Source organism: Rissa tridactyla, chromosome 21, assembly GCF_028500815.1.
Source record: "Rissa tridactyla isolate bRisTri1 chromosome 21, bRisTri1.patW.cur.20221130, whole genome shotgun sequence".
In the NCBI taxonomy this organism is placed as follows: Eukaryota; Metazoa; Chordata; class Aves; order Charadriiformes; family Laridae; genus Rissa; species Rissa tridactyla.
Genome location: NC_071486.1, coordinates 4,865,645 through 4,884,293, shown reverse-complemented (window position 1 = coordinate 4,884,293; position 18,649 = coordinate 4,865,645). Strand labels below are relative to the sequence as shown.

At 54.6% G+C, this 18,649-nt stretch overlaps 1 protein-coding gene across 3 annotated transcripts; it reads left to right on the top strand.

The window, feature by feature from the left end:
* The first annotated feature begins 3,515 nt into the window (after positions 1-3,515).
* Positions 3,516-16,917, top strand: LOC128900221 (Krueppel-like factor 15). Of its 3 annotated transcripts, XR_008463236.1 has the most exons (4): positions 3,516-3,664; positions 6,375-7,407; positions 10,064-12,824; positions 12,998-16,917. XR_008463236.1 is itself a non-coding variant. In XM_054181072.1 (3 exons), exons 2-3 carry the CDS (start codon positions 6,482-6,484, stop codon positions 10,221-10,223), a joined length of 1,086 nt encoding a protein of 361 aa, XP_054037047.1. In that variant the 5' UTR covers positions 3,516-3,664; positions 6,375-6,481; the 3' UTR covers positions 10,224-16,917. The 3 variants fall into 3 exon arrangements, 2 of the variants coding, with proteins under 2 accessions (XP_054037047.1, XP_054037048.1); XM_054181072.1 differs by having other exon boundaries at positions 10,064-16,917; XM_054181073.1 differs by lacking the exon at positions 3,516-3,664 and adding an exon at positions 3,780-4,433 and having other exon boundaries at positions 10,064-16,917.
* The last annotated feature ends 1,732 nt before the right edge of the window (positions 16,918-18,649 follow it).

Sequence of the window (18,649 nt, the reverse complement as noted above, 5' to 3'; positions counted from 1 at the left end):
TCATTTATGTTCAGAAAAGAGACCGCTGAGCGACTGAACTCGTGACTCTGCAGCCAGCTGCTCTTGCTCTCTGCATCCCAGACGGGCGCCCGTCATCTTGCTTTGGTCTGACCTGTGGCTGGGTTGATAGCAGAGCTTATCCTCCCTTCCAGCTGGAGAGACACGACCCAGTCTGAACCGGGGGCTCCGTATCCACTTGTCCTCTGGCTGCACTGCTCTTGTTTTAGCCAGTTCAGCACGTTTGAGAAGAGCTACTTGATTATCCACCAAGAGACTCTTGGATTTCTCCCCTCCCCCTGGCACTCTTCTTCCCATTTCTCCATCTGGAGTGAAACCCAGTGAATTCAGTAATTGCTCCTTTCCGTCTTACCCTCCTATTACTCCAGGAGAAGTCTGCTGGGCCCCCTGCCAGCTGCTGACAGAGTGGGCAGATGGGTACGGGAAGGAGTTGTTTGCCAAGACCCAGCTCTGTCTTCGCTAACCCTGTCCCCCGTGGGAGTTCAAGCCCAAACAGATTTGGGCCGTTTTCCCTGGAAGCGTGGCTGTTGGCAGGGGGAGAGGAGGCAGGTGGGAAACCGCCACGTGCAGCCAGGTCCTGGGTGGGTGGTGGGCAGGCGGGGGACAAGGCTTCTGCATACAAGAAAGGAGAACAAGGCAGGGGTCTCGGAGGAGAATGAGTTGAGATCGGGGCGAGGGAGCAGGAGGAAGAGGGGTTTGGGGGAAATCAGGGGTTTGCAGCAGCGTGAGGGACTGGGGTGCAACACTGGCTCAGCCCCAGCCATGGTGGGGAGCATCCCCCTCGGTGTGGCCTTGCCCTGTCCATAAAGCACTTCATAACCCTTCATGGTGGCAGCCTCCTGCCGGCGTGATCCCGGCCCTGGCCAGGAGCTGGCTGTGTAGGTCCTGAGCTGGGCTGTCGTCCCCAAACCCGCAAGGGACATTGCATTTGCTGTCACTGCAATGGCCCCATCCATGTGCTCTGTTGTTACCAAACCCCTTTCTTCCTAGCTCAGGCTGTCGCTGGGGCTGACAGGAGAGGCATTTTCCAGAGCATCTGGTGAGAAAACTCCTTTCTTTGTGAGATGGTCCTTTGTGGCCAACCCGGCGTGTGGCCAGGACCAGCTTCATGTGTGTCGCGTGTAGAGCAGCAAGGGACAAGGCGTGTTCTAGTGAAGGTAAGCGCATCCCTTACACGCTGTTACTGATACGACTTGTGTGAACATAGAAACCTCTCTAGGACATGATTCTTCTGCAGGACTTACAGCTATGGGTACAAGCCGGGGTCACTGTCGGCGTTCCCGTGTCAGGCAGTGGGTGCACTTGTGCTTTCTTCTCCCGGGTGGAGCACGCTGTGCCTCGCCTTCCCTTCCGAGTGCCAGGGGTGCTGAGGTGGGGCGCAGGGAGAATGTCTTGGTAACGTGAGGCTCCTGAATCTCCGGCTTAGGGAAGGAAGGATGTGTGGATGCTGTTTTTTCTTTGGAGATCACGTACTGTCTGCGAGATGTTCATGTTTTATTTATTCGGTAGAGTAAATATTTTGTATACGGTCTAAGAGGAAGGCTATTATAAATTTTTATGAAAAGGAGGAAATAAAAGGTGTTTAAACGGGACGATTGTGTGTGCGTGTCGCTGACGGACGGACGGACGGAGCGGGGTGGCGCCGACGGCCGCTGGGGGGCGCCGTGGCGGTGAAGGGCGGGGCAGCGGGCGGGGTCGGGGCGGGGCGAAGGGAAGCCCCGCCCTCTGCGGACACAGCGGGATCTGGGCCCCGATCCCACCTCCGGGCCGAGCCCCGGGGCTGCACCTTCCCCAGGCCAAACCCCCGATCCGCCGGTGAGACCCCCGAGCGCAGGGCGCTCCCGCCGAGCACCCCCCGGGGAAGGGGCCGGCTCCGCTCCCTCCCCCTTCCTCCGCCGAGCGGGCGGACGAGGCGGTGCGGAGCCGCCTGCCGTTCCCCGTGGCTCGCTGCAGCGTGTTGGTGGCGGGTCTCCGGCGTGAACATCCCGCTCGCTCCGCTAGGTGCTGTACAAACCCAGGGGAAGAACTGCTCCCTGTTGCCGTCGCCAGTCGTTGTGTGGCACGGTGTAAATCAAAGCCATTTGTGTTTGAACCCTGCAGTATCGCAGTAGGTAGTGCCTGAGGATTCTGAGGAGTGAAGACCTTCCCGGTCCCTGCAAGGAATTTAAGTATTATCAGCACGTACATTAAAGACTGTGTTGCTGAGACATGGGGTAAGTGACACCTAGAGGTACAGCAGCGAGTCAGGGGAATAGCTGCGGGCGGCCCTTTCCAAATAGCCATGCACCTTCATCATTGGGGTTTTTTTATTTTGATTTGTTTTGTTGGGGGTCTTTCGTTTTGTTGGTTTTTTTTTTTTTTCCAAATCTGACGCCTTGCTCTGGTCCAGGAGTTCTTGTTCAGGCTCAAATCTCATGCTTCTTACCAAGCAGAGAAAGAAACTCTGCACTCACTTCCTTGGGTTTATGGGGCTCGCTGTGGTGGGCAAGAGAAACTCCCTTTTCCTAGATGGGCACTTCTTGCCCCAAAGTTGTTCTTCTGCTTAAATATTTAACCCCAAACCACTGTCACCATCAAACCCTCCAAGAGGTTTGAGAGCGCCAAGGTAAACACAGTTCCTCTCTCTGTGTGTTTGCTCTGTGCATGGGCAGCACGCTGTCATTTTCGTTACTCTCATGCTTTTTTCTGTCGCAGGGTGTGTGGCTCCTGTCACGCCATAAGGAACACCCAGCATTTCGGAGTGACCCTGTGAGCCCGGAAAGCCACTGCTGCTGGCAGAGGATTGCTGGCAGGCGGCCTGCGAACCTGCTGCTCTGCGTGGTCCGGTGGGGCTCAGCCGACAGTCAGAGAATCCCCGAATCCCAGGCTGGAAGGGACATCAAGGATCATCTGGTCCAGCCTTTCTTGGCAAAAGCGCAGTCTAAGCAAGATGGCCCAGCACCCTGTCCAGCTGAATCTTCAAAGTGTCCAGTGATGGGGAATCCACCACTTCCCCGGGGAGATTATTCCAGTGGCGGATTGTTCTCATTGTGAAAAACTTTCCTCCGTCAAAGGCAGCCCCAAGGCCATTCTCAACTCGGCCTTGCACGGGCTCCAACCCAAACTGTTCTATGACTCCCTCAGGAAGCCACAAGGTGCCTGTAAAGCCAGGACGAGGACAGAAGACCCCATGCACCTCCCTATCACAGCAGCAGCATCTGAACACCATGACACTGCCAAAACTGTTCCTCCTGAAATGAAAGCCTGTATCCAAATGGATGCCGGCAGCAACCGTTACTGCTGCTACCTGCTCGGACTCGACTTTTTTCCCCTGAAATGCTGGAGAAACTGGACGGTTTCCAGCGCAAATGAACAAGGAGAGGAGACGATGGCAAGCGGCGGCAGGGTCCAAGGCATCTCCTCGAGGACCGGCTCCAGCAGTCGGACGAGGCGGCGGACCCGGGACAGCCCCAACCCCGGGCGGCCCGGGGGGGGTGTTTCATTGGCTGGGGGGGCGTTTCGGGGCCGGGCAGCTGCCGTGCGGGGCCGTGCCGGGCACCGGCCGCCAACGGGGCCGGCGACCGGAGCCGAGCCCCCGGCGGGGCGGGGCGGGCCGGGAGCCGCCCCCGCGCCGCGGAGCCGCCGTGCCAGCATGGACCGGAGCCGGGTAAGGGGGTGCCGGGGGAGGGACGCGCTCCGCGGAGCTGCCCGCACCCGCGGAGGGGCGGCGGGGTGGGGGGGGTGGTGGGGGGGTTTTTTTCCTCTCCCCGCGGACGAAGCGGGTCACCGGGTCAGGCTCGGGTCTCCTCGACCCCGGGGGGTTTCCAGCCTGCTCCTGGCTCCGTGCCCCGCCGTGGGGTTTGGGGACAGCCGTGGGGACAGACTGCAGCTGTGGGGACAGACTTTGCCCATGCTCAGTTGTCCTTGGTGGGTCAGCGCGTGGGGCATCCCCCTGTCACAGAGGGATCAGCTGCACGTGGGGCTGGCTCTAAGTGTTCGACTAATTTAGCGTGTTGGAGTTGTCCTGAAAGTCCAGGTGTTGCACGGACACAGTGAGTGTCAGTCCCGGCTCTGAAGAAGTTACAGGTGTTTGTTTGTGGTGTTTGGTCACGAGAGGAGAGTCGTAACCCTCGGCTGAGTTCCCGGCTCTTGCTTGTTGGCTGACCTTGGGCAAATTGCTTTTTCTCTATGTGCTCCAGCTGCACATCTGCTGATTTCATACAGCAATTGAGTGCTCCTAGGGATTTGAAAAACTATAGGAATGGAAATGCAAAGTGAAGCTTGAAAACGACGTTGACCTTGTCTTGCAGTATGCTTCACCGAAGGCCAAAGTCAGGTCTCCATTTTCTTGCAGTCGCTACTCTGGGCTGACGACACTGTTGACGTGTAATTTGCAAAAATGCCTTGGATTGGGAAGGCGCTGACACCTGTGACAGGTATCTACAGAGTCTGTTAGTAATGGAGCATGCCACCAGGTCCCACATTTCCCCTTAGCACCGCTCTGCAAGGGAGGACGTTACTATTGCCCCCACTCAGATGGGACACTGATGAGCAGAGCAATCCAGCAAGTACCCCGAGGCTGCATGAGAAGGCTGCAGCAGAGCAGGAGACCCTGCTCAGATCTCCTTAGTCCCAAACCAGCATCTTAACCACCAGACCTTCCTGCCCTCTGGTTGTGCTTTTCTTCCTGTTGTCAGGTCAACAAAACTGTTCACGCTGAATTTGCAAGATATGTACTCAGCTCCAGAGCTGAGGAGTTTATAGTTTAATTCGGTTGTCCTGGGGGCATACTGGAGGGATGGAGACTTCCCGAGCTGCTCTGCAAGGAGACCTTGTTGGAAAATCAGGTTTTAAGCCTTTCTGGAAGAGGTAAACAGCAGTGTTTGGTAGCCAGAGGGGGAAGGCTCTTCTAGCCTCTGAAGCTTGCAGAAAGAGGTGAGAGTCAGAGAAGCAGAGATCAGAAAGAGATCATAAAACTGGTGTGGAGGAAGGAGTGAAATTGGGTGCTGCCTTGAAGGCGATGGTTCACAAATTTGTGTTGTGGTGAAAACTTGAAGCCTGAAGGTTGAGATTGGCCCAAACACCTTTCTTACCTCACGTGTGCGCAGCGATGGCCTCTGCTCATCGTGACTTGTTGGTGCAGAGTTGTGCTGGAGACAGACTGTGGGCAGCGCTGCAAATGGCCCCCAGCAACGTGACATCTTCCTCTTAGCAGATTTTGAACGATGTGGGGATTATTTCTTCTTAAGGAGAAGAGCCTTTATATCACATCCAAACTGCTTCTCAAAAATCCCCTTTCCCAGCTCTTGGGACCCTGAGGAGCACTGATAACAAGGACTGGCTTGACTGGTTTGCAGCTCTACAAATCTCATGGACTCAGTGACTTACTCTGGAAAAGGTTCATAAGAGACTTTGGCACAGGTTTTCTTTTTCTTGGAAGCTCACTTTCTGCATTGAAGGTGAAAAGTAAGAAGATCCTGCCTTCTCGGGTGGTTCGGGTGTTGCAGGAGCAGGATGCATCCCCCTGGCTGTCCTCTGGCAGGGGCAGGGATGGCGTGTGGCTGCTCCGGCACTGGGCTCCCAGCAGGGCCTGTGGCTTCCGTGTGCTGAATCCTGGGAGACCAGCCGCCTTCTGGAGACCACACAGGTCTAACCCGGAGATGTTGTGATCTTTCTCACCTGTTTGAAACGCGGTGTTTGTGTCCTCGAGGGCCCCGTGAGCTGACCCCAGACAGTCTGTCTGCGATGCTCTCTGGAGGTGGGACTGGGCTGGGGCAGACCTGCCTGAACTGGCTTTAAACGCGCTCGTTCAGGCGCCGATCGCCAGCGGAACCGCAGCGGCGTGGCCACTGGTGAGGGCTCACCGGGGCCCCAAGCAGTTTGGCAGCAGGCGCTCTCAGAGCTGCCTTGTTACCTGTTCCCAAAGCAGTTAGCTTTAATCCAGCCGTCACGGGTCTGCACCAGGTTGCGGTTGTACCAACATCGGCAGTGTGGAGAAACCAGGACCCTCTCCTGGATCTCAGTTAACTCCTAGTTGTAAGCCGCAAGTCGTCCTCTCTGCCGTCTAGCAGCACATACCTGCCCTCTGGCGTAGGTGGAAGAGGGATGAAGTGTTTCATTGTGTATTTTTACCTTAATAAACTCCCCGGAGAAGTTTGCTTCTGGGGGGAATCTAGCTCTTTACAGCCTGTTGGTGTCCTGCATAGGAAAACAGTTAGCATGTGTTTTTGGAGCAACAGACTCTTTAAAAACAAAGGCCACTGACTAGTTTTGATGTTTTCTTTCTAATGCACAATCCATTTTATTCAAAGGTTGAGGTTTTCTTGTTTATTCTTAAAAAATAATTTGGAAATAACCTTGGTGGTGTTCCCTTGCAGATGAACGAAGACTTCCCCAGCCTCAGGAGCCCCAGCTGAGCTCTTACAGAGGTTTCTGATCCCGTCGAGCCAAGAGCTTTGTCTGGGGAGAGGACGTGAGTCAACAAATGGTCTCTGTGAGTTGCCACGAGCTGCTGCCCTCCTTGACCAGCTCTTCCCTGCTCGAGAGCTCTGCCAGTGCCTTGCAACGCAGCATGCCGCCATCCCTTCCGCGGGGGCACAGCAGCGAGAGGGTGTCCGGCCACCCAGAAGGCTCTGGCCATCTCCTCGCAGGCGGCACCAACCACCCTGAAGGCACCTTGTTCCCCCTGCCTGGTGCAAAGGGGGAAGACACAAAACCCCAATTCGCTGTCTGCGAGGCTCACCTCAGGCTGCCCGACTTCTGCAGCAGCCTCTCCCAGGACTTCATTCCCACCCTGGAGGAGATTGAGGAGTTCCTAAGGGAGAAGGCCGAGTTCCTCAAAGACGAAGCAAGCGAGCTTCACCCAGCTGGAGAGAAAGTCGAGATCAAATCTGAGATCAGCTTAGGTAGCGCTGGGGGACAGCCTGTCTCCAGTGTGGTTCAAGAAGATGTCTCACACGCTGCGCAGCCTGGAGGGACAACTGGTGGTAGTGACCAGGCAGTAGCTGCTGGGAGCATTCCTGTTGTCCTCCAAATCCAGCCTCTCCAGATGGACAGTGGCAGCCCGCTAGCACAGAGTGCTACGGGTGGCGTCAGGGTGGCCCAGCTGGTTATCAGTGTGCAGGGCCAAAACCTGTCCCTTCTCCCTCAGGTCCAGCCTCCTGTCACCGTCATGGACCAAAAATATGTCAAAATTGCCCCCCTGCCGGTCGCCACGAGGCCAGGGGACGTGCAAGAGGTGGAGGCAACCCCCAAGTATCAGAAAGCCCCCCCTTCCCTGGTCCGCATCCATAAGTGCTCGCACCCGGGCTGCGGCAAGATGTACACCAAGAGTTCCCACCTCAAGGCTCACTTTCGTCGGCACACCGGCGAGAAGCCCTACACTTGTGCTTGGCCCAACTGTGGCTGGCGGTAAGTGGGAGCCGTGGGGCGAGTGGGTGTCCCCGCCGAAGGCCTGCCGTCACTTGCCAAGATGCAGGACAGCTCTTGGCTAGTGAAAATCCAGGATAAAATCACAAGTTTTCTCTCCTGAGTGAATTATAGGTGAGACCTGGAAGGAGGCCTGGAGGAGTAAAGTTTTTTGGGGGTTTTGGGTAGTTTTCACTCAGTCCAAAAGTGCCGAAAACCCCCAGCTGGGGAAGCGTAGCTGCCACTCTCCCAAACCCCACAAATCCCCCTTGAGCTGGATGCCTAAACACCCTCTGGCAATGCAGCTTTTCCAAGTGATGGTGTAATTTTGCAAGCTTTCCCTGTCTGGTTCGGGACAATTTCTGCAGTTGGGGCCACAAAAATGGCTTTTTCCATTAATATTTGTCCCAGGAAATAGGAGTCCCACCGCTTCCTCAGGAGCCAGCGCATTGTTCAGTGTTTGTTTAGCAACCCTTTGCTTTCTCTTGCTGTTTGCCTGCCCTGGCTGCTTGTATCGCTCAGACACCCATGGGCCTGTAGCATATCTCCATGTTGCGTTTGCTCTGCATATGATGGTGGTTATCATTTTCTCGCATCTGCGTTCCCTAAATTAACACTGCTTATTAATCCTGCTGCACTTCTCTGATTATTTTTCGGCTGTGGTGTTCTCTTCCTGGTCCCGCGTACCTGTCCCTGGGGGCAGGATGCTCAGCGCAGCCTTTGGCAAGAAGGGCTGATAGTCCTCAGGTCTTGCGTAGCACTTTTCATCAGCCGATCTCAAAGCATATCACAAAGAAAACTGGTGCTGGCAGCACTGAGCTTTCCTGGTTTCTTATGCAATGCTTTGGCAGACACTCGCTGCCTTGGTTCCCTGGATGGTGTGTTATGGCTCCTGGCTCGGGGCGGTGAAACTCCGGAAGGTATGAGACTAGATCTGAATTTTGGGAGTCTCTCTTGCCAAGCTGCTGGCCCTTTGCTGTCAGCAATTGTCCCTCCGTTTCACCTGTACCCGCAGTACGTATTTAGAGACCTCAGCTCCTTTTCCAGTACTGCTGAACCCCCCTGCACCTGATGCTCAGAGCCTGGGGACTGAGGAAGGGGACAACGGCAACAACACGAGCATCACTTTTCCCTCTGGGAAGGAGGAAAGGGATGGTGGTAGCATCCTGCAGGCTGTCTGCCGAGATGCTGTGCTCTGCTTCGCTTGCTGCCCTGCCCTCCCCTCAGGGGAGCAGTTATCTCGTCGAGTGATGTCCTCAGCTGCGGCTGGGGTTCTGTCAATATATATGTCATTTCTCCTGGCCCTGTTTTCCATGAGGAGCTGAGACCTTGGAACTCGCTTCTCACAATAAAGCTGGAAAAGAAGTCAGTGGTTTGCACGGAAGACCTGAGGATGGCCTTGGGACGCATTTTGTTTTCGCAGAGCCTTTTGTGAGCAGCCGCAGTATTTACCATACCAGGTGTGAGCTTGAAATCCTATCGCTGGGAGTCTGGGGTTACATCTGAAGCTCCTTGCTTTGTGCTTCTTTGCGTGGGCATGTTTCAGCCAGATGGAAAAACCCTTCTGTCCTAATACTCCTGCCATCTGTGTTGGCTCCTTAGAGGCAGAACAGGAGTAAAGCCTGTCCAGTCCTCTCCAGCACTCCCCTCACACTGGGCCATGCAAGATATGCTGAAGTCCCACCACCTCCCGGGCCTCGCTGAGACCTCTGAGGTGGCATAAAACTGCTGGGGACCAACTTGCCGCAGGTGCCCCCAGGTCTGGATCTGTGTGTGCCAGGTGGAAGAAAGGGTACGGGGGAGTTAAATGGGGACAGGCATGTGGTTAAAGGGACTTTCCAGGCTGTTCAGCTGATCTGCTCCAGGTGTGGGAATTACACAGGCACAGTCTGAACGCTGGGTATTCCCGTGGTCCTGGCTACTGCAGCCTCAGAACAGCAGTCAACTTGCTGCGGCGTGGAACCCTCTGCTGCTGTGCTCCGGGCTGCGTGCGTTTGCTTTTCCTCCCTTGTGCTCGGTATTTAAACCAGCTCACAGGTGCTTCTCTCTCCCCTGCTCCCAGTCCAGCCCAGGCTGGCAGTGGAAACTCGCTGCCATTCTGAGAAACAAGGGGATGCTCCGAGTTTGCCGGGAGAACCCGTGCTCTCAGGAAGAACAAGCCTTCTCTCAACCACGATGCTCTTGGCTGGATGTGGGAGCGATAGTAAAGCCTTTTCACCCAGGCTCGTGAACGGTGTCCTTTAGCCACTGCCAGCCTGGGCTGGTGCCCCAAAAAGCAATTTATCCCAGCACCCGGCCTCGGGGCTGTCAGGTCCCAAAAGGTTTCAGCAATGCTGAAACAAATGAAGGAAGTAGGTGGACAGTGTCCTTTAAGAGCAGTGGAAAGAAATTAAGATCTGAATGGGTGAATTCTCTTCCTCTTTCCTATCTCTAAATCACCCCGTGGAGGGGTTTATTTCTGTCCATTCTTCCATCAGCAGCCTGGGGTACCCGTGCCTCGCTGGTAGGTTGGATGGAGCAGAGCAGAAGTGACCTGTGTGGGTCACCCCAAGAGGCCGTGGCAGAGACAGACCTCAGCCTCCTTCGTGCTGCGGTCCTCGTGTTCCCTGCCCCGTCCAGCAGCGGAGGCTGGATCCACCATGCTTCCCTTCTCCTGCAGGTTCTCCCGGTCGGATGAGCTCTCCCGTCACAAGCGCTCCCACTCCGGTGTCAAGCCGTACCAGTGTGCCGCCTGCGAGAAGAAGTTTGCCCGCAGTGACCATTTAGCCAAACACGTGAAGATCCACCGGGGCCAGCCGTACAGCCAGCGGACGCTGTAGGGTGGCAGCAGGAGTTAGGTTCTTGCTGCTCATCCTGGTGAGGCTGCGTCCAGGAAGCCCCGAAGCCAGGCGAACAGTGCAAAAACCTCTACACTAACGAAGAGGGGGAAAGGACTCTCTTTAACAAATTGTGGGAGATCCACTACCTCTGTTCAGGGATGACCTATATTCATGGCCCGTTTCTGGTACTATTGTCCCTCTCTTTAAATACACGTGATGGAAACTCAAGTTAATTCAGGGTGAGCGTGTGTGTAGGGACGTGGGGCCGGGGCAGAGGACAGCTTTACAGGATCCCTTTGCGCAGCTTGTGGGTGTCACCTGCCTGCTGCGGTGTGACAGGCAAGAACTGGCCCACAGCTCTCCATCCCCGCCGTGGGGCACCCCCTGGGCTGCTGCGGCTGTGAGTCACGTCGGCATCCCGGGGCTCTGGGTGTCAGCAGCATTTCGGAGGCAGCTGGAGAGGATTTGTGCTGGCTGGACCCGCTCGGAAACCTGGGGGCATCCAGGCAGAGCCGTGTTTGTGTGCTGTGCAGCGGCTGCGGGGGCTCGACGGGACATTGGGGACGGCTTTTCTGGTGTGGCTGAGATGGTGGTTGTGTTGTCCCAGCCTCTGCTTTTCTGCATTGGTGGCTTTTCACCTGACTGACACGGGGCACGTCGGCGTCCTTGGGGAGCGTGACGTTACAGCTACGGTTTGAGGGGGGTGGGAGATGCGTCTGTTCAGCTTGCTCAATGGTGCGTGTCAAAAGGGCATCAGGAGAAATGTAAGCAGCACCAGCAAAGTCCTTTTTTACATGCTGGCATGAAAGAGCTTTGGTATGGAGCGACACAGGTGCGTACGGACCCGGAGAAGAGCTGTACACTCCGGTCAGAGGGAGCAGTGCAGCTCACAGGTTGCTGACGTCCTTTTTGTATTTGACTTCTGGTTAATTAAAGGCCAACTCCTTGCGACTGTGCCAACTTCCCGAGCTTTTGCAAACATCTGGGAGGGAATTAGGTGCTTGCACAAACAAAGAATAAGCGTCAGGAGTTTGAGCTAGGCAGTGTGCCCTTTCTATGTGGCTTTGCCAGCACGTCTCAAGCTGATATTTAGCGCCTGGAGGCTCTTCTCAACTCGGGTGTGCTCGTGCCATTTCTGTTACCCCAACGCTCTTCCACTTGTCTCAAGCTGCCCTTGAGCTGGCTTTAGTGAGGAGTGTTGGGTTGTACCCAAAATAAGGAGAGGGAAATGAGCTAAATTCTTTTCCCTGCCCTGTGGAGCGCACGTTCATACAGCAGAGAGGTTGTTCTCCGGTCCCCCCAGCCCTTTTAGAGTGATGACTCTGGGGGAGGGAAAAGCCAGCCTGGTAGGGATGGATATGGTGTCCTGCTCTAAGGGCTGGTACAAGCATCTCTGGACGAGACACCAAACTTCTGTGCTAGAAACACAAGCCATAGACCAATCCATGCCAGTGACTGCATTGTGTGGCTGGAGGTGTTTGCTGGTGGTTGGTGGCTGCTCCTTCCTCAGCGCAGTGACTGGAGCTCTTCCAGCTTTGGTGAGAAGCTACTGCAGTGTGACTTCAGGGAAAGGAGGAGTGAGCGAGCTGAAAATCCTTGATTTCGTCCTAGTCTAGAATATTTGGGCGTGCCTATGCTGCCCCGAAGGAGATGCTGTTGCTGTGGAGGTTGGAGATGGATGGGGTAGGGCGCTTTCCACCACTGAGGTTCTCTGGTGCCCTGAGGGTCCCCACGATGAACTTGTTTCTCCTGCTGGTTGTTGTTCCAGTGCTGCAGGGCCACGGTCCAGCCCAGGACCTGGTGCTGTGGGTCGCTATACAAGCACCAAAGAGAAGGGTCCGCTTCCCCCATGCCTTTGGCCCCTATAAATGGCAAAAGTTTCTTTAAAGTGGAAACTTCAGTGTGCTGAAACGGTGTTTCTGCAGAGGAGAAACGTTACTAAAGCTGGCTTGGGCTTTGGATTCTTTATGGCAAAAACAAGCAGCTGGAGGAAGGCTCGCTGGCCAGCTTCCAGCCCCGGCGTGGCGGGGAACCGGCGCAGGGCTCTCCCAGCTGCAGGGTGGCAGTGGAGCCGCCACTAATGGAGCTGCTCTGAGGTTTCCAAAGCGCTGGCGTGCCCGGGTTGCGTGTTTCTCGGAGAACACCTGCACTGCTTGCTTTCCTAATCCCCAGGTGGGAGAGTGGGGTTTATGACAGAAGAAGCTGGAGCCACGCTGCTTGAGTTCGGATCCACGCTTTCCCCAAAGGTCTGTGAGGGCTGGTTTCTGGATCCCGGCTTAAACTCCATCCTTAGCTCGTAAGCGGGTAGGTGTGGAGAGGCTGGATGGAAAGTAGCTGCCTGCAGCAGGGTTTCTTTCCTGTGCGTGCAAGTGGAAGTGTGTGAGACCTGCAACCCCTGTGTTGCCTCTTTGGAGAGAGCTCTCCCCTCGGGGGAAGGCAGGCGGCTTTTGCAGGGATTAGCTGGAGATCTGGGCCTGCCCCGGGGAGCCGGGGGTGCTCCCACCTCTGCCCTGGCCTGACCAAGCGTGACGAGATGCCAGCAAGAACCGCAGCCCGAGTTCATGTGATGCTGAACCTTTAACGATGAGCCGGAGGAGGCAGGTATGCCAGAGCCTATTCTGGGTTGCCTTTTGTTTTAGTGGATTTTTGCCTGACTATGAATTTACTTCATACCCTCTTTGCTTGAGGGCACTCTTTGGAGGCCATACGCCAACATGACTCACGCCCGTCTTGTGCTTTTATCTGTCCTCCTTTGCTCTTCTCCCTCACTCCAGACTCTTTCACAGCACTCCTTCATTTTGGACCTGCCCCATCCTGCCTCCCTCCGCTCTCAGCCGAAGGCGACTGGGGAGATTGCGTGTTTCCAAACTGTGGAGCAAGAAGAAGTCTCATCGTTGGTCCGAGGCCCTTCTCTGTTTGCCAGCAGCTCATCTGCTGAGCAGCTCCCGCAGAGTCCATGCCGGTCCTGCGGTGGGTCCGCCGTGGAAGAGAGGGCTGGGAGCGGCGGCAGCGGTGACTTGCAGCTTACCTGGTTTGTTTTGCCATTCCCTTTAAACCAACCGCAAAGGGAGGGGAGAGATTTTTATAAAATAAAATACCCTAGATACGTATCTCTTGTGCAGCGCGTATTAGAGTCTCACCTGCTTCCCTCTGGGGACTTTGGATGAATGGCTTAAAAGGTTTACTGAAGGCTCTGTAATTACCTATCCCTTGCTCCAGTGGGGATATTATTCCACAGCAGAAATGTTCGTTGTGGAAGTACAGATGAGTTCCGTGGCATCATGAAGGATGAGGACCCTTCTGTCTTCCCACGGAGCTGCCAAAAGGTGACACAAGCTGCCCTCGTGTCACTGAGGCCACTGGGTGACAACCCCGGCTCCATCTCAGATGGTGCTGTCAAGCGAACGGGGCCGGGTGCCTGCCACAGTTTCCCTGTTGGAGGAGCGGGAATGGGAGGAACTGGTTGCCGAAGTGAAAAGGCTGCCAGGTTGCTAAGCAGTGCTTTTTCAGAAATGAAATGCAAGCAGACAGGAGTTGTGGCAGGGCAGGACGTGGGAGAGCACAAAGAGAAACGCAGGCAACGTTTCTAAATTTGCAGCTGTGGCTCTGGATATAGCAGCACGCAGTGCAGAGCCCTTCATCTTCGGTGGCGTAAGTGACAGCAGTGACATCCCCAAGCTGCAGCCCACGAGGAGCTCGTGCTGGCTGCTCAGCCTTTGAGACGAGATAAGGGCCACTGAAACCCACAGTTGGGTTTAAGGGCCCTTTCGAAATGTATCTCTAGGATGGATCATTAGGCTTTTTTTTTCTTTTGCCCCAGTAAAATCAGAACTGGATTTTTATCAATGATTCTCCCTTCTGGAGTTCAGTTTTATTTGGGGCAAATGCAATTCTTGGCCAAGTTTCTCTTTCTCCTGGTGGTTAAGTGGCAGGAGCTGCCTTGGGGCAGGGAGCGGACGGAGCCTGGAGTTTTCTCAGAATGGGAAAGGGCTTTTGTGGGCATGGGACTGCACAGGCTGGAAAACAGGCAAACGTTTGCAGGAGCAAAGAAGGTCAGTTGAGTTTTCCCCCGCTGCCCCGCCAGCTGGGCCAGATCCTGCTCCTGAGCAACAGAAGGTCGGAGGTGGAAATGGGAAACAGGTGGAGAAGGTTTGCAGCCCTATCAGCCAACCCTGGGGTGGCCCAGTGGCTCTTCTTGGGCCTGAAGCTGGAAGCAAAAGGGACAGGAGCCCTTTGTTGGCTTGCATGTGTCCCGGGACGTGGTTCAGGCTCTTCTGGAGCCATGGCTGACCACAAAACATGATGTTTTCTTGCAAAGAAGTGGGGTGTAGCGCGGCTTTGTGCTGCAGGCGATGCAGCAGCTCACAGCGATGCTCTGCTCATCTCTCCCCACTGTGAGCCCGCTCTGGGGGAGCTCCCACCCTGGGAACGGAAGGGTTAAGGGCACCGCAAAGCTTAATGAACCAAAGAGCTAAATTAAAACAGCTGGCTGGATTGACTTGGCCTGGCCACGCTGGATGACTTACTGCTTCATAATCAGCTTTCTGAGTAGGCACAAGTCCACTCGCAGGGTGGCTGGAGCAGGGAAGAGGGTCTCGGTGTAGGAATAAGGCTATTGAGCGACTGGCTTTTGTTCATCGCTTGCCCCACGGGGCTCCGTGATCCCAACCTCAGGCTGGGTGCTTGCTTTTAGCATGAACTTTGGGCAGGGTGTTTGCAGGGATGCACCTTTCCTAGGAGCTGCTCTCCACCGCCTGCACAGGTAAAACTTTGCTTTCTGACATTTTGCCCAAGCTGCTTTGCTGGGGGAAGGTCCCCAGCGGATGTGAGGAATTCCCCCGCAGGAGGGGACGGGGGTGACGGTGTCTGGTCAGCCGTGGCATTTCTTGCTGTTTGATCCAGGAACTGGGCAGTGGTACAGAAAGGGCTTAGCCTTCCCTGGACAATCCACCCAGATAAAGCCTTTTTTGGCTTAGAAAGTAAGTGGTGGTGGGGGGGGGGAAATCAAATATGCGATTCAACATCCACGGATCTGTGTTTGCTTTTGGAAACGTTGGCTTTCCTCGGTGAATTACACCGATTTCTCCCCGAGTGCAGTTTCACAGCTCTTTGCTAAAAGAGCGGAGTGCGCCGCAGTCTGCTTCTCACCTCTGCTATTTCAGACCTTGGGCTGTTTGCACAAACAACAGGCTCTGAAATGAAATTCTACATGTCATTTAAACAGTCACGACGGCTCCTGACTTTGCCCTGTTGTTGTTACCAGCTGTGATGGTGCTGTTGGCTCGGGCCAGGAGAGGAACCAGTGAGGTTTTTAAGAGTTGTATCCCGGAATTTTATTCCGGATGTGGGAACTTCACAAGGGGAATTGTGCTTTCAGTAGGAGAAGGGCTGTGGAGATAACACGGTGGAAACTAGTTTGGCAGCGTCGTGTAATAACCAGGGATCCTCTGGTGCACAGCTTTAGGGCTTAACTTTCATGAGCACCTGAAACCACCTCCAAGCCTGAGTCAGTGGCGACTGGCCCTTCTGAAAAAAAAAAACAACAAACCAACAAAACCCAGCCTTACTGTATCTAGTTCCTCACTGTGTAGTGAAGTTCTCGTGTAACTGTGCAATTCTGCTTTTTCCTGAATTGAACGAGTGAGTGTAACTTTGAATGTTAACAGCTGTTTTATAAGCTGGGCATTGCACGTTCTGTTCATCCAGGTATTTAACTCTGGAGCACTTACTGCAGCGGTGAGCTCCCCGTGGCTGGCTGCTGACAAGCCTCGGGCCTGTCCTGGTCAAATATCTCCTGGGGGGGCGGAGATGGAGGTTTGTGGACTGGATTAGCTGCCCTGTGCCCGCTGCAGGACGCTGAACTCCCTCTCTCCCTTACCTGCCCTGAGCGCGCAGGTTGCCCGGTCCTTGAGGCCGGGGCTCTGGCATTCGCAGACTCAGAACTAACGAGGGTTTGAAACCAGCACAGATCTCTGGCTTTTTTTTTTTTTTTTTTTTGAGAGAGCATCATCAAACACCAAAGCAGAGGCAGAGCTGCTCCCTGCAAGGGGAACCCAGGGAACTGAGGGCCAAAAGGCTTTATCAGGTCTGAGAAGTCATTGGCAGGTGGGTGTGAAAGGGAACACCAGGATGGGAACCGAGTCGCTTCTCCATCCCCTTCATGGTGCTCCTCCTAGCTTTGGCAAAGTCGGGTGGTATTTGCAGACCCCTCTGTGCCCTGTAATACTCTGTGGGCATCCTGCAGCATCTTTGGGAGCTCTGGGACACGGTGACGTCCCGCATGAACAAGTGCCGCCACATCCTGGGACGGTGGGGGTGACATCTCTACGAGGTGGCATCTCTATGAGGACAACGGCGTTCACCTGGCTTTGCCGTGGATTGTGAGCGGGGTGTGAAGCTGCTCGGAAGCGAGTGACAGCAGATTTCCTGCTGAAAAACTTGTCGGGTTGATGACTAGCACCATCTAGGCCTCGTTGGCAAACTAGCACTCGTGCCCGCTTTTTAGTAGAGTTTCTGTGGGGTGAGGGGGGCGGTTGGCAGCCCCAAAACCGGACTGTCCCGCGGCGCGTCCCCGCTGCTGCCTGACTGGGGCCACTCCGGCCACTTGTGCCCAGCAACCCGGCTTTCTCCCAGCGCGCTTCTGAGAGCGGGCGGGGGGCTCGCCTTATCCCCCTTTGCCTCTAAGGACATCGTAGGAGCTGAGGAATAAGGTGCTAATGTTGGTAATGGAAGCCTGAAAGGTCGGAGAAGGCGTTGAGCATTAGGCTTCCCGGGAGCATCCCTCTTGAGAGCGCGATGAGTGGATTTTTGTTGTGAAACTTAAAAAACCCACAAACAACCCTTCCTTGATCTTAAAGGCTTTTCCCTCGTGAGCGTATCCTCTCACTAATGAGGCACAAAACCTCTCGTAGCTCTTCTGCTTATTTTGTGATTTATGGATTCCTGGCGCTCTTGCAAAGCTCAGTCTCGGAGTTGGGAGCTGCATTAAAATAGCACCTGCGTGTTCTGGAGCAAGGCCTCATTAGGCTCTGATTAGCTATTGCATAATTTTCTGGCTTTCCTGGTGCCTCCCCGTCACTCTCTCAAGCCAACGACCACATGATGGTGAAGTCAGAACCTTGCAGTCGGATTTCTCTTTTTTGATGTCAGTGCTTTTAGAAACTGACTGGGTTTTCCTGCGTTTTCCTAGAACTGGCAGTTCCGTACTGCTCCGTGACTCTGTCCTTGCCTCAGAACTTGCAAAATCTGTTTCTAGGTGCCGCTGCCTGATTAACCTTCGCCAGAAATCCCAACTGAAATGTATTTGTTTGACTTCTTTTTTCTGCTGCCTCTTTCTCTTTAAAGTGCCTTTGTGTGTGAGTTGCTTTTATGAAAGATCTTTGCATATGAGCTTTTCCCAAACCCTGCCTTGATGCCTGCTTGATTTTATTCCATCCCTTTGTCTGTCCTATATTTTTTGTCCCTTGTGATGTTGTCTAAGATAGGAACAAGCCCACGTTGGATTGCAAACCCACGGCAGGGGAAGCAGAACAAAGTGAGAGTTGCACAAAGCAGGAAATTTATTATCTGTCTAAAAAGGCGCTTTGATTGTTTGTCCGTGGAGTCACCCCAGCCGATACAGCTGCAGCTGAAGCTCTTCAGGTCCTTTGGATGCTAGGGCAGAGTAGAGTTGATTTTTTTGTGTGTTGTCCCTCTTCCATGGCAGCCTGCGCTGTCTTTTTGGGTTCAGCTCATGCAGTTTCCTAACTGAGTGCTAAGGAAATACGAATTTTTTGGGTGTACTGGTAGATTTTGCTGATGGCAAGTGGAAACAAAGCCAGGGAAGAATCTGGAGTCGTGGTGGTGCGCTCGGAGATGGAGCTCTGCTGTTTGCCTTGCAAAAATGTGCTTGGACCCCGCGTGTGCCTGGCGCGTGTGCTGAAACGCCGGGTTCGTGTGATCGTGTATCTTGTGAAACGTTCCTTTTCCGAGCTGGATCATGCTCCCACTTTGCAAATACGTGATGCTCGGTGACAAATGAGGAAAAGATACTGAAAGAAACGGCACGGTGTGTGCCAGTCCCGGAGGTTGTTCATCACGGCAAGGGCTACAGGAGCTCCCGGAGAGACCAGCTGGTTCCAGGAGCACTTCCCGAGCGAGTTGTGCAATCCCAGGTGCTGGTCCTTTCCCCGAACAAATGGATTTAGCTCTGTTTGAGGTACACACATGCAGCTGTTGGCAAACCTCCCACGTGTGACTCTACAGGAAGAGCCTGAGAGAGCACAGGGCTTTTCTTTGTTTTCCTCTTTGTTTTTTGAGTCGGTGTGGGAGGAGGGGGCCATGCTCTAAAGAGAGCGAGGGGTTAGGATGGAGCACAGCAGCAGCAGAAGATAAGAGGGACGGGTGCAGGGAAATGCTTGACCAAAGGCTTGTGGAGTTCGTTAGCG

Excerpts from the sequence above, each read along its gene's own strand:
- LOC128900221 (XM_054181072.1), top strand. The coding sequence starts at position 6,482 with ATGGTCTCTGTGAGTTGCCACGAGCTGCTGCCCTCCTTGACCAGCTCT. Across the intron at positions 7,408-10,063 it reads TGGCCCAACTGTGGCTGGCG|GTTCTCCCGGTCGGATGAGC; the intron begins GTAAGTGGGAGC and ends CTTCTCCTGCAG.